At 33.3% G+C, this 23717-nt stretch overlaps 3 protein-coding genes and 1 long non-coding RNA gene across 11 annotated transcripts; 2 read left to right on the top strand and 2 right to left on the bottom strand.

Moving 5' to 3' along the window:
* Positions 1–9402: 9402 nt before the first annotated feature.
* Positions 9403–11547, bottom strand: LOC112275988 (large ribosomal subunit protein bL19c). The gene is made up of 6 exons (XM_024506889.3): positions 11441–11547; positions 10986–11126; positions 10522–10704; positions 10233–10319; positions 9953–10086; positions 9403–9833 (listed from the first exon to the last, which is right to left on the bottom strand). Exons 1-6 carry the CDS (start codon positions 11462–11464, stop codon positions 9728–9730), a joined length of 675 nt encoding a protein of 224 aa, XP_024362657.1. The 5' UTR covers positions 11465–11547; the 3' UTR covers positions 9403–9727.
* A 367-nt stretch (positions 11548–11914) lies between these two features.
* Positions 11915–15514, top strand: LOC141044793 (uncharacterized). 6 transcript variants are annotated; one of them, XR_016500401.1, is made up of 4 exons: positions 11915–12587; positions 12966–13770; positions 14693–14804; positions 15103–15514. It is a non-coding gene; the product is annotated as an uncharacterized LOC141044793 (long non-coding RNA). The 6 variants fall into 6 exon arrangements; XR_012216502.2 differs by lacking the exon at positions 11915–12587 and having other exon boundaries at positions 13676–14246; XR_012216501.2 differs by lacking the exon at positions 11915–12587 and having other exon boundaries at positions 13676–13993.
* Positions 15515–17928: 2414 nt separating this feature from the next.
* Positions 17929–20115, top strand: LOC112275996 (uncharacterized). Of its 3 annotated transcripts, none has more exons than XM_024506899.3 (5): positions 17929–18105; positions 18244–18347; positions 18525–18602; positions 18784–18839; positions 18969–20115. In XM_024506899.3, the coding sequence occupies exons 1-5, from the start codon at positions 18069–18071 to the stop codon at positions 19051–19053; spliced, it is 360 nt and encodes a 119-aa protein (XP_024362667.1). In that variant the 5' UTR covers positions 17929–18068; the 3' UTR covers positions 19054–20115. The 3 variants fall into 3 exon arrangements, with proteins under 3 accessions (XP_024362667.1, XP_024362666.1, XP_024362665.1); XM_024506898.3 differs by having other exon boundaries at positions 17948–18105; positions 18250–18347; positions 19036–20115; XM_024506897.3 differs by having other exon boundaries at positions 17958–18105; positions 19036–20115.
* A 1216-nt stretch (positions 20116–21331) lies between these two features.
* On the bottom strand, positions 21332–22860 carry LOC112275997 (small ribosomal subunit protein uS7). The gene is made up of 4 exons (XM_024506900.3): positions 22748–22860; positions 21943–22214; positions 21630–21833; positions 21332–21521 (listed from the first exon to the last, which is right to left on the bottom strand). Exons 1-4 carry the CDS (start codon positions 22805–22807, stop codon positions 21467–21469), a joined length of 591 nt encoding a protein of 196 aa, XP_024362668.1. The 5' UTR covers positions 22808–22860; the 3' UTR covers positions 21332–21466.
* Between the last annotated feature and the right edge of the window lie 857 nt (positions 22861–23717).

The raw sequence follows: 23717 nt of genomic DNA on the forward strand, positions 1-23717 counted from the left end.
TATATATATATATATATATATATACATAGATATGGATACATAAAATTTTGAAATGAATAATTAAAATTAAATAGATGATGCTTTAGAAAGTGAATAGATATGCAATTATATCAATACAAAAACAATTAGAAAAAATAAAATATGGTTTAATAAGAAAAATATTAAATTAACCTAAGGTTTTACTAAATGAATCCACCCATCTTAACTATTATGAAAAAAATAGACATCTAGATTTATTTATCTATTATTAAATCCTCAACCAATAAAAACCAATCACATTCATTATTATCTTAATCTTCATCATTGTTACAATCATCACAATACTACAATCTCTAGCCTCTTACGAAAATCCTAATTTTTTTTTTATTTAAAAAAGAGCCAAAGACATATCTAGATTCAATTTTCTTGTCTTGCCTTCCATTTCCTTCTTGTATTGTACTCTACCTCTCTTGTCATGCTTTGCCTCTTAAATTGTACTTTGCCTCTTGTGTTACACTTGTGCTTTATTACTAGAATGGTTTAGAACCATTATTGTGCTCCTAATTTCATTAAAATCCTATAATAGACTATATGAGATAAACCTTTTACTTTTGAATGTTGGAATCAAGATATTTAAACTATGGTATATTAAGAGTACATTCCTAATACTTTTCAGACCATCAATGATGCACAATTATACTTGCATATTTTTAGTGACATTGAAGCTATTGGTCTCCAATCCAAAATGTCATTTTCAAAGTAGTTGAATTTTGTTAATGCTTGAATACCTAGATTCTTATACATCAAGAATCTCAAGTATCTCTTCTATGTCTCTATATAGGAACTATCCTTGTAATTTTTTTTTTATGGCTTTTGATTTTTTCAAAGTTGTGGTCAAATAATTCCCTTTAGAAACTATTTTCAATTTTTCTATTAATTTTAGTTGTCAATTTTATCTTCTCTTTTTTAACCTACCTTTCAAATATTTATATTTTCATGGACTTAATCTTGTCTTTATCTTCTTTAATTTAATCTTCAACTATCTATATCTTCATTAACTTCTTCTTTTCTTTATCTTCTTTAATCTAGTCTTCAACCATGTATATCTTCATTTTATCTTATAACTCTTATAATTCAATATTAGACCAAAAGTTTATGAAATAACATACAAGCATGTCATTTATTCTCTCTTTTATTATGACTTTCTTTTAATGATAATAATATAAATTTGAAGCTATTTATAGCTTCTTTATAATATATTTCTTCTAATATTATTTAAACATAATAAAAATAATTTATTTCTAACTACCATAATTATCAAAGGTGGTTTCAACCATCTTATCTTTTAAACACATAGACGGTTGATCTCTTTGGTTTTTTATATATTTTTTTTTTCTAATCTTATTTATACTTATTTCTATAATTTTTTTTCTATACCAATTTCTATTTTTTTTTCTAATTTTTATATTAGTCTATTTCTTTTCCATTTTTTTATAATACATATTCTTAATAAAATAATATATTTATTTTATCAATTATAACTTTTAAGGTTAACAACACTTATCTCTTATTTTTTAAATTTTAATGATTTTGTGAAACTTTGCTAAGTATTTTAGATACAAGATACAAGTTTGTAATTATTAGATTGAAAATAAAATTCTTATATTTATAATATTTAAAAGCAAGCTTTTGTATTTACTTAGACAATTAGAGCTTGCTAGCAAACATGTACATATTTGCTTCTTATGAATGGAATTATCAAGGACATTAATTTTATAGAATTAAAAGATCAATAAATTCTTCTATTACTCAAATAAACCAGAAAATAATACTAAGATGGTATAATATTAAACTAGAATGGCTATTGCCAAAGAAAAAAAGACAAAAAATTCTTGAAATAAGACCAACGACTAGAAAAGCGTTGATAAGAATTAAAAAAAGGCTTTATTCTTACTTCTATGTATACTATCTAACTAAAAGCTATGTCACAACATTCTATAAAATCTCTAATACATGTCTAATTTGCCTTAACTTGTAATGCAAGTTTTTTATATATATGCAATATCATTGGCTTGTACCACAAGCTATCCACTTGTGTGGTATATGGTTAATTTATTAGCTCAATTTTAAACCTATCAATTAACTATAAATATGTATAAAGTCAAATTTGTATTTATAAAGCTTCTAAGAAGCTTTGCTATAAGATAATATCAAATCTTCCTACATTTATCTTCTATATACTATTTCTTATCTAGATAAATATATATGACTATGATATTATGTCCCCTCCCTCAAATTCTACAAGAAGTAGTCATTGTATGTTAAAGAAGTCCAAGATGCAGTAAATTGTGTTTGCCACATACTTTGATTATTATTTCCTTTGGAAGTGGTTGATAGGTCTTTTCAACCATCAATAGTATCCCATATCATGCTAAAAAAAAATACTCAATTATTTGATCATTGTTGAGGCCTACATAATGTTTTTCAAATAAAACATTTGAAGTGCTATCAAAAGTTATTGTTGCCTCCAATAAAAATTACCAAACATTAGAAGTAACTTTCAAGGTTGTGATAAAAAATGTATTATATCTTGCCATCTATTTGAGTAAGAACATGCCATTCATAAAAATCTTCATTTCTCTTATGACGTTTTGAAGATTGTGACAATTGTAATGTCTCATCCAATAAATCAGCAAATAATAGCTCTTAACCTAAATCTATTGATTATTGATTCTTCATCTCTTTAGTGCTATAAATATACAAAAATTACAAAAAAGATAAAATATAGAAAGTTATTTTCTTTGGATTTTATTTCTTCTGTAGCAAAGATTTGCTATTATTTATCTTTATTTTGATGGATGTCATCTATAAAAAGTATCAACCTTTTCTACTATATATGCAAGATTTTTTTTTAGTTTCTATATGTATTTATTAATATCATAATTGCACTAATAAATAAGATATTCTAACCTACTTTTGTGTTGCCTTGAATCTAAGACTTCTTTTATCTCAAATTCTTGATTATTATCCACTTTTATATGAAGAAGTGGTATTTGTCTTTTTATCAAGATATTCATTGTTTTATATGGTTCAAGAAAAAATACATGGAATACAAAATAGATCTTCAAGGACTTTGGTAGATATAATCAATAAAAAACTAAATTGATTTGTTCACAAATAAAAAATGGTCTAAGCCTATGATAATCCAATTTATTACAAAGATAAGTAATCTTAATATTGCGATAAAGTAAGTATATCTTTTCATCAAGATAGAAGTCGAATTACTCCTTGTAATAGGCATCCGTGTTGGTTTTTTGTCATTCTTGAGTTTTTTTATAAATGTACCTTTACTGTTATATGAAACTCAAATAAACAATTTTTTGAATCTTTTGCTACAAGATTATCAACTACTAAAAAATCAAAAGTATTAAGTTGTGGATGATAACCATAATTAAGAAAGAAATGTATTTATTCCATAGAAGAATGTATTATGTTATTATAAGTAAATTTTTCCAATGATAAAAGAGTTATCTAATTATCTTATTGATAATTGATTATACACCTCAAATACTACTTCAAAACTTAGTTTACTTGTTCCATTTTGTCCATTAGTTTGAAGGCTAAAAATCAAATATAACTTTATGTTTACTTTTAAAATCTTAAAAAGAATTCTCCAAAAATCTTAATACAAATTGAATCCCTGTTTTTGATATAATATTCTTAAGTAATCCATGATAGCTATAGATTTTATAAAAAAAAAACCTAATTATTTTTTTATTTATAATAGATTTTGTATATAATACAAAAGATACAACCTTGGTGAAAAAATCTACTATCACAAATATAAAATCATAAGAACCTGAGATTAGAAGATCTATAATAAAATTCATAGAATATAGTAAAAGACCATGGTTGTTTTAGAATAGGTAATGGCTAAAGAAGTCCATAAAGTTGATGATAAGGAGTTTTTGATCTTGAATAAATGTCACATGGTTGTACAAAGTCTTTGACTACTTTTCACATTTAAGGCCACCAAAAATCTTTAGATATTAGCTTCAAAATCTTGTTGTATCCAAAATATCCAATTACTAGAAAGTTGTGATGAGTTTGAAGAACATATAATTGTACTTTGTCTTTTAACATATATACAAGTACTTCAAAATAGAGTAGATTGTTCTTGAACTTGAACTTAAAAGTATCATAAAACTTAGAAGATATATTCTTAATATCATGAATATGAAGATTAGAGAACATACTTGATTGAACTTGCTTGACAAAGATTGAATCAATAGTCAATGTTGATTTCATTACTTGAAGATGAAAATGCTCCAACTTTAAGAAAATTATTACTTATTGAATAAAAGTTGCATCTCCTTCTTTATATGCAATATAAAAATGATTAAAAAGAGCATTTGATAAACTTTGTTATTTTTTGGATCAATAAGTGATTTTGATAAAGACATGCTCCACCGAGCATGGTGACAATTCAAAACATATGTTAATATAAAATACTCAAGGTTCTTGTGATTTATATATACAATATTGTGTAGCATGATTTTTTATCTGAGAATACACCAAGTACTTAGCTGTAGAGAGTTTAGCTTCAACTAATCTGATAAGTTCTAATAAGTGATATATTCTTATTATAAAATATATATATATATATATATATATATATATATATAATAATAATATCAAAAGATATTCTACTAATAAAATATCTTTTATATTTAAGAAGATTTATACGTAAGGCTTTCTAAAGCATCTAGAAATGCCCTAACATCTTTTTTTACATCAAATCATAAGTAACTATTTGTCAATAAGTTTGATTTCCTGCAAGCTCAAAGAAAATCCATAATTCTCTTACAAAAAATCCATCTTTATATCATATTTTTTTCATAGCTCCATATCTATACCTTTAACATATATATAAAGACTTGACTCCAAAAAACTCCTTTACTTTGAATAAAATGCCCAAATTATAGCAAAGCTCTTTTAAAATATTTTTTGCTACCAAAAGATTTTTTCTCTAAATTTAGAAATTTATATTTCTTGATTCAACCATTAAATTTTTTCCAAATTTCTAGATAATATAGAATGTATTCTTAAACTTTATATATATGTTAAAGGTATAGAAAAAAGAAAAAAAAAAAGAAAAAAAAAAAAAGAAAAAGAAAAAAAAAAAAAAACCTTAAATCTACTACAGATTATTTGATATCATAGAAATCCTAGTAGGTACTTTAAATCCTAATATATGAGCACCTAAACACTGTTTTTTCCATATCTTAAAAATCTGAACTTCAAAGGCCACAAAATTTATGTATAAAGTTTATTAATATGATAATATACATTTTTGGAAATATTTAGTCAAAATCTTTTCAAATTCCTGAAGATGTAGCTCAAAATGCAACCACTAGTAAATTGGGTCACTTACTACCCTTAGATTTCAAGTCTTAACTTCAACTTCCTACAACTCCTTCATCCCAACTTAAAATTCATCAAGCAATAGGTAAAAAGTATAATCAAAAAAGAGCTTTCTCCAATCCCAATTATCAATCTTTCATTGCATTCTATACAAGTGCATTATATCTAAAATAGTGACAATAGGTGCAAAATCAATACCATAACTTTGAGCACCTACATCTCTTTTATAAAAACTCCAAATAATCTAAAATTTGCACCAAAATCATAGCCAAAAACTTAAACTCTTTGACCTTAGCCTTCTAAGTTTGAATGATTCCAAAAGAATAACCCTAATTCCTAATAAGACCTTGAGCAACCTCCTTGAAGTCCATTGGACATGAATTTTGGCCAATAAGAATAGAGATTTTTATCATCCATTTCCATTCATCCATATAGATGTCCCAACTACTCTTTTTGTTACCAAAATTTTTCTCCAATTCTTATTCATATAAGATCTATATAATATATGTTCTAAATACCAAAAAAAAGAAACATAACAAGATTTCAAGAATCACCAATGTCTAATAAAGGTGGCTCTAGATATATAAACTATTATTAATATAAAATCAACTTCAACAATAGCCATTTTTAACTAACCACTTCAAAGTAGTAATCTAACCATATTTTGTGATTAAGTAAAATCTAATAATGTGGTTCTTCCTATATTGTATAATAAATTGTAAATAAATATTTATGTGTATTATTTTTACATATTAGCCAAACCACAATATGACAATGGTGATTGGATTGGAAGTGCCTTCTAGATAATTATGTCATTCTTGAAATAAATCTACAATTGTAAGAAGCTTTTTGTCATAGATCTTGTAATTGATCTTGGCTATTTATTTGAAAAAATTTGCCTCCAAATTCTTTTTTTTTTCAATATCATCTTTTCATATTTATCATTTTTATTAATAAATTATTTAATTTTTAAGATAATTTTTTATAATAAAATAAGAAAAATTAGTAGTTGTATAGAATAAACCACTTATAACCAAATAAATCTACTTGATTGCTAATAGATGTCAAATGCTTGAGTAAAATCTTTATTATTGTCTTTTAATTTTTATTTTAAAAAATATTTAAAAGATTTTATCTGTTAAATTAGTATTAATAGATTTTAAAAATTATAGTTATAATATATATAATAAATATATATTAAAAAATAAAATATTAATTAAAAATATATATATATTTATTTATATATTCATTTATTTTTAATATTTTTTATATAAAAAATCACAAAATATTCAATTAAATATATAAAATCGTAATAAATTTTTTATGGATATATATAAATTAATAATCTAATAAAATAACATGGTTCTTTTACATAAGATGTATTTGTATGTTTATTAAAAAATATATATTTTTTTAAACAACTTAAAGAGTATTAAAATAATAAAACACTATTAGTAGTATTTTTAAAATAATCAAAGAACGAAATACTAATACTATTGTTGTGGTTCATTTTAAATTGTGTATTGTTTATTATTTTGAATCATTCTTAAAATATGTATATATATATATATATATATATTTATAAATATTATTCAAATAATAAATAATAAAAATATATTTTAGCACTTAATTTTCTTAATAATATTAATATACTACATTATAATATATATTATTCTGATAAATCAGTTTAAAGAATAAATACCAATTTTTCTTATAGTATAAAGCCATCCACCAATGGCTTTTAATATTTTTCTTCAAATTTATGTAATGTAAAATATCTTCTTTAAAAATGAACTATAGAATTAAATTTTTCTTACCTAAAACGTTATTTTGTAAGTTTTAGATAAATTGGTTTAACTTTTTTGAACTCCAATTAACTATCCTTTTAAAGTATGTATTTAGGAACATTTACCTGTTTTGACATTAATGGATATAAAATAATTTTAGAACTCACAAATTATAAGAACTATTTGGCATATCAATTTCAAACTTTTATGTGGTTAATATATAAATCTATTATTTTTGATATTATAAATTATAATAAATAAATAAATAAAATATTATTGATACCATGCAAATTCTTATCTTAAAACTAATAAATCTTATATTATTTTATACAATTTAATTAATTTTAAATAATTTTTTTAACATGAAAGAAATTAAAGCTTTTATTTTTAATTAAAGCTTTTATTTTTAATTAAAATAATTTATTTTCTACATAAGCACAGTAAAATTAATTTAAATAATATTTGTATATTTATTTTCAAAATTTTTTGTATTTAACAAAAATTAGTATATATTTCAGAATTGCAAGTGTAGTTGTTGGTAGATGTTTTAATTCAAGTAAGATCTAAAACAAATTTGAATATTTTGTTTCACTAAACGTAATTTTTTTCAAAGAAGACTATACAAGCATGTAATTTTTGGATTATAAGTAAAATTTCTTATCATCAAACTTTTCATAATTCTATAGATTTTTTTTAAAAAAAAACTTCAAATTTTTTGTTCTTATAAACCTCATATAAAACCTTGAAAGTTTAAAGGTACATACTAAGGTGCTTATAATGAATATTTCAATTGAATAGTACTATTAGTATTTAATAATTTATGAATATAATAAAAAATGGTGAGTATAATTTGAGATAATAAAAAGATGATTTTAGAATCTTAGAAACATTACTATACAAAAAATTATTGATAAATGATTTATAACTATTATTAAGCTAAGAATTTGTATGAATTTTATTTTCTACAATTTGATAATATATAAAAGTATTAATTGAAATTTATTTTTTAATTTTATAATCATATAAAACATACATATATATAAAAAAAATTGAGATATTTGTTTATTAGTAAATTTACAAAAACAAATTAATGATTTATGTAGTAGACACAATTCAAGTACTTTTTTTTAAGTCAACACATTGCCACACCACAATAATGATTTGAAAAATCATTTAAAGAAATTCTTCAACTGATTTCATTCATCATAATTTTAATAAACAAATAGTTAATTTTTAAGTAGATACATAGTTATTATCATTTTCATGTATTGTCTATTACAAGTAAAATTTGTGATGCAAAAAGAATATATCAACACAAATATGAAATTGCAACTAAACTAAATTGTGTACATGCATATAATATGCTTTTATTGTTATATGTAATTCAAGCCTCTAAATTGGTTTCACAAAATTAAATTTTTTTATTTGAATAAACTCTTAAATATTTAACTACTTAAGACTAGTGTGCTATATATGTTTGAAGATTGTAGTAATTTGAGCAAGATAGAGTGACTTTAATATATAATAGTATATGTAACCTTTTTTATCATTTGTGCCAAATTATTTTTTGCAAATTAATTTAAAAATATGAAATTACTTTTTAATACTATATATGTATATGTATATATATATATATATATATATAATAAAATAAGACATGTGTTTATCTATTTCAGAAAAAGTTTTAGGCTATTGAAAATGGTCAACAATAGAACCCAAGAGCTTATGATTTTAGTAGAAAAACTTGGCATTTACAATTACAATGTAATATTCACCAAAAATTGTGTAATTTAATGAATAAAGTGTGACAACAAACTAGCAATGCATCCAAAAAATCGTAGATTGTTAGAAGAGTTTACAATTGAACAAAGAAAATGTCCAATTTGTTACAAATTATTAATAATTAATAGTTATGTGCACAGGGTTATTTAAAAGTATGCTTTCTAGAATTGCTTAAACTAAAAAAAATTATGCAAACGAGCATTCCACGTTTAGCGATTAACACTCTTTTGAACTGTGACATGTAGAAGTATCTAGTATTCTACAATTAGCTTCTTATTCCCATGTGAAGACCCCACAGCATTCTAATAAAAGATCCTACTTAAAAAGGATATAACCACAAGGTTTTTGCAAAACAGCTGGAAAAATAAAATTGGTATAATTTAGACATGCATTGATTCGGGCTGTGGTGCACAACAGTTGCGAGCATTACTTCAGGAGGGACGCAGGATTTCATTTCCTATGTAGATTACAGTGTAACAGAGAGTGCTGAGGGTCTCCACCAAAATCGATTTCGCTACCGAAGACCAAAAAGAGAGTGAAATAAGGGAAGTAGAGGCATGTATATGGAAATTCATCTACCCTCATCGCAATAGCAGACTACCCGGTGCAACACCTGAGGAATGCAAAGTCTTTGCCAGAATATTTCTCTCGACTTCTTACACTACGAGAAAGTAATTGTTCTGCGTAGATAGAAAGAAAAGATAAAAAGAAAGAGAAAAAAATATATGCTGGGAGAAGTATTGTCTACGAATTGTTTAGCAAGATGACATGCGGGCAATCTTGTCACGCAAGTAAAAGAGCTTCGCCCTCCGCACCTTTCTCTTGTCTACCACCTTAATCTCCTTGATGTTCGGCGAGTATCTGTACAGTGGAAAGGGTGACATCAGAGTGACGTAAAGCTAAACAAGTTGATGATACAATGCTCTAGAATGTTGCAAGATAAGAACACCAGACAACCCAGTTGATGGGTGATAACTTACAGTGGGAAAACCATCTCAACTCCAACTCCAGCAATAACTCTCCTGATTCTGAAGGTGGTGTTGATGCCTGCGTTACGGCGAGAGATAACAATGCCTCTCAGCAAGGACACCCTGCGCTTGTTCTCTGGCACTTCCTGCGAAAGCCAAACTTAAAATGAGGATTTAGGCACTTGTAGACAAGCAGAATGGAGAAAGAAATGACATATATCAAGAAAACTGTGTAAAACTGGTACGCAGTCCAGCAATTACAACAGGTTGAAAATAGCTGAAGGTCACTTACAACTCTAAGTTGAATGACGTCTCCGGGTCGGATGTCAGGAATAACCTTCTCTTCATTTGCGGCCTTAACAGCTTCCTCATCTAGATACTGATTACATCGAACTTGGTGATCAGATTAACGGCTCGTCAAATCAGAGCAATTTCTATTTCGAAAACATGATCCGAGCCATTCTTAGAATTGAGCAAAAGATGCATGTGAAAGCAAGGTGCGTGGCAGTGCGAATTGCTTATTCGGTTGCATTCTCCCACCTTTTACACACTTGAAGGAAGTAACATTTGGTCCTGCTTACCTGCATGATGTGTTTCACACCCTTCGTCAGCTTCTTAGATTTTGGTTTGGCCGGTGGAGCCTCCTCAGCAGCTTCCAGGACGGCGGGAGCATCAGCCTCAGCCTCGGTTTCAGGGGTAGTTGTGACAGCTTGAGCGAAGACGACGCACTTCTGATTTCTTCTAACCTTCAAAGGAGCTGCGACCTACAAACGAACCCACAACCCTAAAATTAGATAACGCACCCATCGATCGTCCAGCCCACAAGTTCTCATGTACTAAAACTTCTCCATTCTTCAAGACGTATTCAAGACTGACATATCATAGCGATTGTTCAACTCAGCCGTAGTTTCCCCTAGGGCGGAGAACTTCCTGAATTGTATTATTCGGACTGCACTGAGGGAGTACATGTTCTAGGACGATATAGAGATGGGGGCTGAAAGAGAAACATGTGAAAAGTAGGACAATAGCGGAAATGCATTCTTACCTGGAGGGAGGCGCTTAGTGGTTCGCGAGCTTGTTTCAGATAAGGCTTTACTGTAGGAGTAAGAGTAGTCGAAGATAGGCCTACGACCTTCAACGCCTTTGGCGCAGCCGTGACTCTACTATCAAGGGACAATGCGGCAAGCTACACAGCATCGCAACAGATTGAATCAGGATGTAAGCCCGGAGATCTGTTCAAATTTGAATCCTCTAAATGTACACGACAAATTTGGACTCTCCTTGTTGAACTAAGAGCACACACATAGCCACCATTAGTCACACGCGATAGCACATATAAAACCCGATTCCCAACAATTTCTCCCCAAACGACTGTGGGTATCTGCCCGTCCAACTACGATTCTCTTGATTTAACTCCAGGAATTTCATTGCGATGACTTCTCCGCTTAAATGTCTCGCGAAATTGAGACACAGAGCGACTGAAACACCACGCATACATACCTGACGGCTGCAGCTAGACGCCATCTTGCCCCTACTCGTTACAGGATTTCCAATTTTCCACAGCCGTCGCGCTGAATAGCTTCGCAACACAATCACACAGACACTCTTTCAATTTCTCCAATTCTATCAACTGAGGGCAACATCCGGATAAACGCGGGGAGGTTGCGGGATGGATCCCAGTAAGGCTATAATAAGCATTGTTCGTGACACCGTCAGATCCTCGATCGAAAGGCTTCGAGCTTGCCAGAACCCTCCATCCTATCTCGTCTCCACATCATCAACACTTCCTCATCGCCGCAGGTATGAACCCAGATTAGTGGCTCAGATTCTGCTGGTCATACCCTTCGGATTACGACCCCATCGACGGCCAGCTCCAGATTCCTGCGAATGAAAGAGTATCGATAAGCTTTGTGTGGTTCGGTCCATCCATGAAGAGGGTTTTAGCGATGCATTGGCAACGTGTTTTCTGAGCCTCCCTGCAACATATCCGGAATCCCCGTGCAGATCGAATGAAAATCGGACGGGAATCCGACGAGAATCGTCTCCGATTGTGAGCCGTGTCTGCTGAGTGGACTCTCCGACCTATCCAATCCATCATTGATTCTGTCCTTTCGGTAGCTCTGCTTAAAACCAATTTAAAGCAGAGGCCCACTGCCACCCAGTTGATTTTTCTTGCCTTTTCATTTTGTCATGGTGTATCATTCACCAACCTTTAGGGGCGCGGGCGTGCCGTTTCGAGAAATCAGATTTGATCGTCAGCCCCTTTCCATGCCGGTGCGGAGCTTGTGCCCACTCGAACGTGGTTGTGTTACTCCGCGTGATGCCCTCGTGACCTTAAAAATCGGTTCAGTTTCAAAAATTTGAAGATACGAAAAGCGAACTTATTTTGCCCTCAGGCGGGTGATACGTTTGAGACGATTAACGAAGATAGGACTGATGGGGTCGGAAATTAAAGATTCACCCTCGGTTAGCAGTTTTTCGTTAATGGGATGCAAGAAATTGAGGAATCTCTTTCATATGTCAGATGTACTTTCTGAAAACAAATCCAAATTCATCCTGGTCGCTTTTGAGGCTCCTGCTCAAGGCTTGTAGACAGATACACAGCTATCGGTATGCTCAAGGTGACGATCGATTCTAACTTAAACAGGTTTGGTTCTCTTTTATTTATTTCTTGTGTTTTTTTCGGGAAGTGATACCCTATTCCGGACTTGATCCAGGAATTACAATGCCGCCAAATCATTGATCCTAAGTGCTCTGATGAGGGTGCAACTTAGAAGGAACATCCACGTAGCGTCGTTTCTACCAAGAAGTTTTAGGCCACACCTCCGCTCTGGACGATTCTTGTGCAGATTTAGCCCTTCTTATGAAAGTTTCTGAAAGACGATATGAGCAACAGACAGCGCGGCAGACTAAGTGTTGGAAGTGAGGCACACCCACATAACAATTTGATCGTTCAAACGTTGACCGTTCAAAAGTTTTCGACATATCATCAATTTGTTAGATGTTGCATGTCTGTGAGTGCCAGGTAAGCAAAGAGGTCGTCACTGGGTGCATATCGCGAAGAATTTACGAGTATCGAGACTACCACCTCCATGGTTTGCAGCTTTGTCAAGATATTCCATCATTGGTACGAAGGCAACGTGCTCACGAAACATCAACGCAGCCAATCACTTGAGAACTCCAAAACCAGGTCTCCCTCTGTCGTCACAACCTCTAGAATAAGATATTCAGTTATCGTCAATCCATGTTCTCTAGTGTAAAACAGCCCCACCATGCATACGTGGACAACAACTAGAGTTTCCTTGGACAAATTCAACTAACAATTTAGTGAGATTTGTTACACGGAGGTCGAATCAAAACGGAATGGCTTGTCATTTGCATCACTTACTCTGTCATACAAACGACCGAATCGGATTGTGAGTATTCGAGCACTGATGTTAATCCTACAAAGAGTTTTGCAAAACCACCATACTCAGCACTAACCGTTGCTAATTTGTGAGGGCGACGCTGAGCTAGCGGTGAGAAAGATAATCGCCACTGAGAATATGCGTAAGAGCATATGTTTCGTGCAAGCACACAGGAGAATGGGTTGTTAACCCACCAACGAAAGCAATGACACCTATCACCGTACTTTATTGACATGCGAGTATTTACATGATCGTTTCTACATGACCAAGTCGAGGGCGTTTTTGCTAAATGTAGAAGACACCAGACAGGTACTTTACTTCGTACAGGGAGGAGTGCTGTATCTGAAAGAACCTGCAGTGTTTGAGGGCTTGAAGTGAGAGATTTGCAAAAGCAACGATTTCAGAGGATCCTTCAACGCGGAGGTATGTAGTTTCTTGTCGGTTTTATTTCTTCTGTTTCTCCTTCCTCGAGCGTCAGAAGTTGTAGCGCGTTTGTATCTATTCGGGCCTTGTTTTCGATCTCTCCCTGTGATCTTTGAGGGACTCATGCTCCGAAATGTCCAGAAGATTGTGGTTTCAGTCTCTTAGCGGTAAATTTCTGCCACTATCGTTGAATCAGTGCTTTGGCGCGGCGTTTTTGAGCACGGTAATGGTCTTGGCGAGCTTGCATTGAAAATCGTGCCACTGCTTTTAGTGGTAGGAAGAGCAGGTTTCTCACAGCTTGTGGAAATCGAGAAATTGTCGGAACGTCTTGTCTGATGTTACGTTGGCCATAGAATACTTATTTCTAGAACGATACGTAAGAATCTGCGACGACGGAGAAGGAAAGCGACAGCGATTTAAATTTTATGTCCTGTGGTCAATTTCTGCGGTAGTTTACGGTCGTCACCATTGGCCAGGTTAGGGTTTACTGCCCTAGTTCACATTGAGAACATGAGGTTTGCAACTCGATACTGCTGGGTAATTTACATATCGTGTGACTCAAGTGATTATCTTTCTGTCTCGTATGCTCGGCGACCGAACGGTCCTGGTTCGTTTAAGATCTTGTTTCAGACCTATGCCGTTATTCTTGAACTTCGGATAACTACAATACCCATAAGTTGTCGTTGAATTCTGCTTTAGACTTGGGAGCCACCTTGTATCTTGTCTGTAGTAGGTGTGATATCCTTCTGCGACATATTCTTGAGAAGTCAAGGTACAACTTGTTATCTGTTGTTGATCATTCTGTGTGGACGTTTAAATGGGGAGGATATCCTTCTTTCGGATCCACATCTGTGTTACTAAGCATCGGAACTTGGGACCTATTATTTGACATCTTAGTTTTTTCCTGTGTGTCGGTCCACAGAAAAAGCTTATTCACAAGGAACTGACTTAAGCGATTCTGATAAGCACACTGCAATATGGCTACTGGCGAAGCTTCAACAGCTATCATTGAACAGCATCACAAACACCATCAGGTGCGATCTGATTATGCACTTGATCTGTGATGCTTACTTCCTTACGGATGCTTCAAATGGAATATTTTATTTGTATCATCTGCTTTCGTCCTCTCTGGAATTGCCATAAATTTGGGAGTCAACTATAATAGTGCACGCTGCAGGGCCTCCAGATATTCAAGATTTTGAATCCTAAAGAAGACTTGAGAGGGCCTGTTTTTTCCCTACGATTTTAAGTTTCAACATTTTTCTGGTTAAAGTAGCACCACCACCATTTGGGGCACTTCTTCACATTCTGATTCTTCGTTACATGGTGCAGTCTGAGGAGGAGAAACGACGGGAGCATTTGGATGCGCTTACAGCTGACAGTGATGTGCGAGCTCCGGGGATGGGGCAGCGTATCAAAGAAGAGGTTCAAGCAGTAGTTCACAGTGTTTTTGACAAGCTTTGCGTATCTCATAAGAAGAAAACAAAGACGTAAAGGAGGAGCTGCTGATCAAGTTAAGGCAGATGAGGACAGAGTGGGTACCTTATCATTGCTCTCCAAAATCACATGTCTGTGTTCCTAGGTCCCAGTCAGGCCCTCCTTAATGCAAAGTAGACAGGTATGATCATGGATATTATACGTTTACTACTTCTGGTTAAGTGGCTAAGGTAAGCTCCGGCAGATTGTAAGACCGTACGGTATGTGTATATTTTTTTTAAAGTAATTGTGATCATTGTTCTCATGATGACCGGGACTCACAGCGGTCTTTGCTATATGGGCCTTGTTACTGGATGAAAAATCTTCCATAATGTTGGGTATTAAACTCGGACGAAGCAAGATTTTCTAGTAGTCATATGCCTTGGTTTGCACATTTCACCTGGTCTGTGCAATTAAGTAGGAAACATGAATTCAAATTTCAGTAGTACAACAAGAATTCCATTATTCTAAAATCGATGCTACATAGGCAAGTGGTGCACATGGTACACTCAATTGCTTCCACGTTTATTGGTTATTTTCAAATCTAAGTCTGATGTTGTGGATGTTTTAAATTACTGTTTTGATGGTATAGTGGATGAAATGTTTCCACAAATATCCTTGGGAACCCATGGCAAGAGTCACATCCAATTGTCTAGGGGATAATGGTAGAACATCACCAGCATCATCACCCACTTTAAATGACAAAAAAATGGAAGACCCCACTATCCAACTGCATTGGAAGAGCAGACAGAGATCCCTCAAAACTTAAGTACTTTGAGAATCAATATGCTCACTTTTGAAAGAAACAACAAAACAGGAGAATTGGAATATTTGGGAGAAAATTTGTTTCAAAATGGCTGCTGTATGTTGAAAATTTTGGAGCCTCACTATCCTGATGTCACATGATTGCTGATAACTACTCTTGTTTGTTTCTCCTACTAATTATGCATGTTAATAAAAATTCTTCACAAGCATAAACTTGACATGTTTCCCATCATGAATGTTGTTACACTATGAGATAGGGTTTGCAACATAAGCCACACAGTTACTGCAGAGTTATTACTTTTTCGATTTTGGTTTTTTTAAAGTAAAATTTGGTCATTGATTGTATTGTTGTTGTTAAGATACAAAGATACATATATGTGTTTTAAAATATATATATATATATATATATATATTATTTTTCTCCTTACTTCATATGAATACTAAAACAGGTTAATATCATTTTAAAGTGGTAAACAAAATCGTCTTTGACCTTTTGCAGCTTATGACATAAATTATTTCTATTCCATTACCATATTGGAAATATCTAATTGTTAAAATTTTGATAAAATGTTGATAAAATTTTGATATTTTTTTTTTAGAATGTCAATATATTAGTTTGTCACTCAACCAATAGAAACTAGTTTATACTCTCATTTCAAATATTAAAGTAAAATTAAATTAAATTAATAAATACCAAAAAAAATTTGCTAATACATGTAAGTGATTATATATATATATATATACTCACATACACATAAATAAAAAATTGTGTCATTGAACATAAAACTAGTTCTTACTTATTTTGATTAGTTTTGTTTTAGAATAGTGACAATTAATACTTTTTGATTTAGATTTTGAAATATACCTTGTGAACATAATACAAACTATGAGTATTATTGTCTTGTGTCATAGTCATTTCTTATACACTTTAATAATGTAGTGTATTATAAAATAGTAACAAGACTCTTATATGAATTATTTTGATTATTAGTTGTATTTGAGTAAAATAATTTAGCAAGGTTAACCAAGTGGATAACACTTCACAAAGAAAAATGGCATGAGAGGTCCAACAAATAAGAGTTTTCTATCTAGCAATCTAGCAATCTTATCATCCAAGAATTCAAAAGCTTGTGAAGCAATGGTGTTGATGGGCCTTGGCCACCATGGATTAACGAGGGGTTGTAAAATGGAAGAGGACGAGAGAGTTAGGGAGTGTAAAGTGAGGCCTATCCTAAGTTGTGAATGAGAATGGAGAGATTCAAGACAAGGGACGAGGGACACAAACAGGATAAGAGATAGGAAGGAGAGACTAGAAATATGGCATGAGAACAAGGGGTCGGAATTGGGACTAGAAACGAGAATGGAGGATTGGGGATATAGAATGGAGACAAGGGATAGACAAAATTAATCATGAGATGGCAAGGAAGGGTGTGGTTTTAATAAATTTGGGGTGTGACTTTAATAAATTTAGTATACATACATATATATATATATATATATATATATATATATGCCAAATTTTTATACTATATTTCTTTTTTTAAAAAATAATAAACATTTTTTATGTATATTATTTTTTTCTAAATTCTATAAGAATATAATATATTGCATGATAGAATCTTAAAAGTTTTAAAGAAGCAAATTGCCAATTTTGAGACATTATATGTTATTTAATTTTTTAAAAATAAAAAATTTAAATATAAAAATATTATACACACATCAAAGATAAAATGTACTCACACATTTAATTCATTTTATCTTTGAAGGTTTAAAAATAATAATAATAATATCAAAATTTCTCAAGGGAATCTCTTGCGTATTTTAAAAAATTATTCAATCACTACTTCTAAGACCCTTTGTGAATAATAAAACATGTGAGTAGTCCAGACCCACAACTACACATTCATCCACCAGCACGTTCATCCGAACAGCTTTCGTGGAAGACTCTGCGTGTGTGTGTGTTGCCGTCGGAAGGCTAACTTCCACGGAGAGACGGTGACGCGGATTTGCATTGTAACCGCGCTGAATTTCTTCGTAATTGGTACGAAATCGCAGCCATGGCGCCGAAGAAAATCAGTTACACTCCTGTACAAGGTTGAATACCATCGTTTTCTCGACTTTTTCTGCAATAAAACCAGGTATATCGGGTTGAAATGCCCATCTCTGTTTTGCGAATGTTACTGCTGACGGTACTTTGCATCGCAGTTTGATGTTGTTGTTTGCATTGTGAAGACGCAGCCGTTGTGCTGCCGCAAGAGCAAAAGCCGCCGGAAGTAATCCCTTCAGAACCAGCGAAACCAACCTATGACGATCAGTGGTTTGATGATCCAATCGAAGTAAGCGGCCCATTGTTAACGCACTTGGAAAGTTCAGCGTTAGGGGAAATGGATCACAATGTTCGCCTCATTAGGTTGGGAATTTCTGCTCCACGAATCTGGCGTGGGAAATGCAGTATTGTGGGAAATGCAGAATGTTGTAATGGTTGGCATTTACTTTGAATTGATGTGATGCAGGGAGAGGAGGCGATTCGAATGGAGCAACAGTTGCGGCAGAAAATTGAGGAAAAGGCTGAACCAGTGCGGACATGGCTGGTGAGTTCCTCAGGAACAGCAAGGCAACCCTAAGTTATTGAATTTTATGCGCATTCTCTCTCTCTCTCTCTCTCTCTCTCTCTCTCTTTGTCTCTTGGTCTTTCTGAAAATTTCCTAATGCTTTTGATATTATGAATTGGATGGGAACATTTTCTCAATTACAGTGTCTGTTGGTGTGCAGGAAAAGAATATAGTGCCAATCTTACTGCAAGCGTTAGAAGCTGTTTGTGCTCACAGGTAGGCTCAGTGCTCAAGCATTGTATTACACTTAGGGTTTTACCTATTTTATTCGATGGACATCCCTGACGTTGTACAAGTGACAGTTTATCTCAAGCTGATCCAACGTTTTGAAGTCTCCGTTGACAGACGCAACCAAAAGTCGAAATCTCGGTCATCTGAACCTCAATTAAGGGTTTCGGACTGGGTTGTACAGGCCCAGCAACCCTCATGAATTTCTGGCAGCTTATCTCCTCAAATACAACCCCCTAAAAGACACATACCCAGAGGATGATCCGAAACCCAAGAAGGTAATGGAGGAAGAGAATATCGAAGATGACAATGAGGACGATCCTTGTGGTTGCGATCGTTTCAAAAGGAAAGAACCACCAAAACCTGACCTCGAGCCAACAACTACCGATGAACTAGCGAAGAAAAACAGCATACTCGCAGATGCAAAACAAAATTTCACTGTCGATGATCCGATCAGAGAGTTGGTCACTGCACAAGCCAAGTCCAAGGACTCTGTTAAGAAGTGAGCCAGTGACCAAGAAACTTTGCTATCAATCATCATCGCTTAAACCTTGGTCTTGACCTCACGTCCTGCACAACTCCCAACTTCGAGAATGGACACAATTGACAAAACCTGGTAAGATTCTGAGCGATGCAATTTGTGCAAGAGGGCTACATCGGGAATTGCACTTGAATCATCTCTCCACTTTCGTGTGGAACATGCAGTTTGGTTCTGCCCTTCACATGATGTCCATATGCTCTGTTTCAATTTCCAATCTTTCTATACTATTTGTCCACTTGGCACGACTAGGGTGACTTGTCAATCAAGGAAGATACTATCTATTAAACCAATGTGGTCAGTAAGGAAATAGTCATTGACTGAGCAATTCATGCCATCAATAGAAATAGATTTGGTTTCACAAGATTACTAATCTTGAAGTTAAAATGGCACTAGAGGCAAGCTTGTGAGGTTTAACGTGCCTCTTTTAATATTTTCCATAAATTATATTCTTTGTTTGTCTTTTTCTTTATTTTTTAACAAGTAATATCTACTTATTCGCATATTGTAGAACTGAGAGCATCTCATCTAGACCATTTCAAAGAATCGAAGTTTAAATTGTGATGTTACTTGCAGAACAAAAATTGTGTTGCAAAACAAAAATTGTTCTACATGTAGCTAGTTCATCACTAACTAGATAGATGGTTCAGAAGATTTAGGGATTAAGTCGAAGTTTGAATATGTAAAATACGGTGGAATAAAGAGGAGTTTAATCAAGTTCTAGTATTTCATTGTCATACTTGTCTGATTAATTTTGAATTTTAAAACAATGAATATTCATATTGTATCCACTATCTGATAGACAATCATGGCTTTGAATTCCATTTCTATGCAACATCATCGAATATAAGTAGCCAATATGTTTTCCGTGATTGTAAGTATGTAAAATTACTAAAATATAATCTACGTTTGAAATAAACATAGCTAAAAATTAATTCGTTGATTAACCTGCAATGAAAAATAGTATTCCTACACTTGACAGTTCACGATTCTTTTCCATACAACCGTAGTCTTTGCACATTAAAGTTTCATTTTTGAAGTTCTACAACATAAGTTTTAAGAGTTAGTCTCTACACAGGTGGTTTAATTTTTCATATATTTCTGTTCAGCGGTGGACTTCTCTAAACTAATGGTACATAACGAAACATTTTAGTTTTATGCTAAGAACTAAAATGGGTATTGGTCATCACTGCTCTTAACCTTGAGAAATTCAATATTCAACATCTTTCAGACAACATATAGACGCACTTCTTTTAGAGACTACGGAGTAACGATCTCAATCCAGTAGGCCAGAGTTTTTGATGCTTGCTCTCATACAGTTTCCACTGTTCAAGACGCAGTCGAGTAATCTTATAAGGAATGTGTTACAAATACGAAGATTTCCCTTGGTAATTAGTTCCTTGGACTACCCTACAGTTGCACAAGCATTTATATCTGTTGAAACTGAACCATGCATAAGAGAATTTCACAAACATCTGAATGTGTAAGTGCTCAAATCACGGAAGCTGTTGACACGCCTGCATCTGTGAAGCCACCAGTGGTGATACAGACACCGTGCCAACTGAACTGGACCTCTAATCTAACATTATTGAAAAAAATTACTGAGAAGCCTGTCGATCTTAGAAACATCTTAAGCTGATGAGTGTGTGCCAGTAAGAAAAAACAATGAAAATGAAAGATGACACCATTACCTGCTCACAGGCAGTCAAGTATTTCTGTGCACCACATTACTTACCAAGACATGGGCTGCCTTGACCATTTCGCTCATCTAGATCTGTTCCAAATCTAAATTCTATGAAACGTGTGAAAGAAGATAACAGGTCATTCCCAGCTCAGCTGTGACCAGGAACTTCAGACAAAGTGCAGTGCCAGAATATCGAGAACAATACTAACACAGTGAACAGTTAAAGTCCGCAAATCAGAGTAATAAGAGCACTGCCAATTCAACTCAGCAACAGATGTTGAGAAACCTTGATTGACCATGAAACTTCTGTGAGCCACAATTCCAGGAGACAGCTCCACCTCACGATTAAACATTTAAAGAGTTCCCAGATGCAATAAACATCTTGCAACTAGCTTAACGATTGGCCTTGGCCACACGCTCGATCTCATCCTTCTTCTTGATGGCGTAGCTGGAACAAGCAACAACCTTTTATCAGTCCAGAGAAGTGTAACAGGTATCAAAACAGAATGACGCCATATGTAATTCAGACAAAACAAGGTTGTCTCAAGCATTTTACCTGTTGGAAGACCCTTTAGCTGCGTTAATTAATTCGTCAGCCAAGCACTCTGCAATGGTCTTGATGTTCCTGAAAGCAGACTCTCGCGCACCAGTAGTAAGCAAGTAGATGGCCTGGTTAACCCTCCTCAATGGGGAAATATCCACAGCTTGCCTTCTGATAACTCCCGCAGATCCAATACGTGTGGCATCTTCACGGGGTCCACTGCAATGTATGGGAAAACACTGTCGCTCAGAGACAAATTGACAATATTTAATCAGAAAAAGAATTGTGTCCTCAGGATGTTCGATATCACACGGGATTGCGTCCGAACCTGTTGATAATAGCATCGACGATGACCTGAATGGGGTTCTGGTCAGTCAGGAGATGGATAATCTCCATGGCGTGCTTCACAATGCGGACAGCCATCAACTTCTTTCCATTGTTGCGACCGTGCATCATGAGGGAGTTGGTCAATCTCTCAACAATGGGACATTGAGCCTTCCTGAATCGCTTGACGGAGTATCGTCCAGCAGTGTGAGGGACGAAGGTGGCATGCTTGTCCACAGAAACGGCAATGTAATCGGCTAACGAGATGTCATTAATCTGTAGCAGAAGTACGAACGGAGAACCCACATTAAGAAAAAGCGTGCAGTTAGAAAGAGGGCAAGAAATTAAAAGAAATTAAAAGAGGCGCGCCTGTTAAATGCCATAGAAAACTAGAGGAGTGGTTTCTGAGAGACGATTGATTCACCGCGCTTCAGCGTGAATAGAACACTGCCAAGCTACGTTTCAACCTCGATAAATGCATATCCAACAACTCAATGCGAGAAAAAGACTAAAACCTATTCCCTAACTGAAGAACCCTAAATCTAGCCTACTTTGTAACACAGCGACCACAAGAGAATACCGCAAACCAGTTAAAATTCTGGCTCCAGCCGCCGTAACCCTAAAATTCACACTTCAAGCTGAGGGAAAAATGGACCCATTGTATAACAGAAGGAATAGAGAAGTAATTGCCATAGCCTTTTCCTTGGACAAGCTCAACCCGCGAAATATGAAATCTTCACCGTGCCGGTGAGTACCGACGGAAGAAACCCACAAAAACCAAGAACACAAGGTCTACAAAATACACAAACCTCGATGTCGTCAAAAGACCAGCGCCCGAAAAGCTTGACCTCCGGCTGAGCGACAGCCATGATGATGGAAGGAGGGTCGTCGTCTCAGGAAAAGCTGCTTGGAACTGTGGCAAGACGCACGAAAAAGAGAGTTTGAGAATCGCTCCTTCGGCCTTCATGGCCTTCCCCCCTCGCAGCCCTAATTTCGCCCGGGCAGCTCAGGCACGGGCAGCCATCCGCGGCCCTCGATCTGCCCCATGCATCCTACGGTGCCCCTGAACCAGAACTCAGGATCGTCTGCGATGCGACGCCTGAATGCTTGTCAAATAGACTTTGCCTTCTTGATAGATCACTTATTTTTCATTTTGCTCTCTCGTCTCTCACTCAATGTATATGTGTGTATATATATATATATATATATATGGGAATGCTAAATAGACTTGGGTTTTTACAAAACTGACCTACCCATCATGAATGAAAGAAAAAATGAAAAAAAAAAAAAAAAAAAAAAAAAACTCTACATTCATTTCTTCACCAATGGATCCAAAATCAATAAAAACCAACCACATTCATCATGATTCCTACATTCTTCATCATAGGTAGATTGATTTAGAAAAAATCTGGGTCTATTTAATAAATATTTAAATATTCTCTCTCTAGAAACAACACATATTGTTAAGAAATGATATATATTTTTTAATTTGTGAAAAAACTTGGTTCAAAATTTTTGACTTTAGTTTTAATTGTGTTTTTTATTTCCATTTAAATATAGTAAAAATCTTGTTTAATGTTTTAACAATAAGTTAATCATTATAATAACACTTACTTCAAAATAATTTATTATCATTTGAAGATAAGAGATTAAAAAAAGTACAAAAAAATAAGATATTGTAGTAGAAAAATCTTAAATTTGCTACATCTTATTAAATATCAATAATAACTTTTTTTAGCAAAAAGTATTATCAAAGAGGCTTCAATAATTATCTATTTT

The sequence above is a fragment of the Physcomitrium patens genome, chromosome 23, assembly GCF_059467195.1.
Source record: "Physcomitrium patens ecotype Gransden chromosome 23, ASM5946719v1, whole genome shotgun sequence".
Lineage (NCBI taxonomy): Eukaryota > Viridiplantae > Streptophyta > Bryopsida > Funariales > Funariaceae > Physcomitrium > Physcomitrium patens.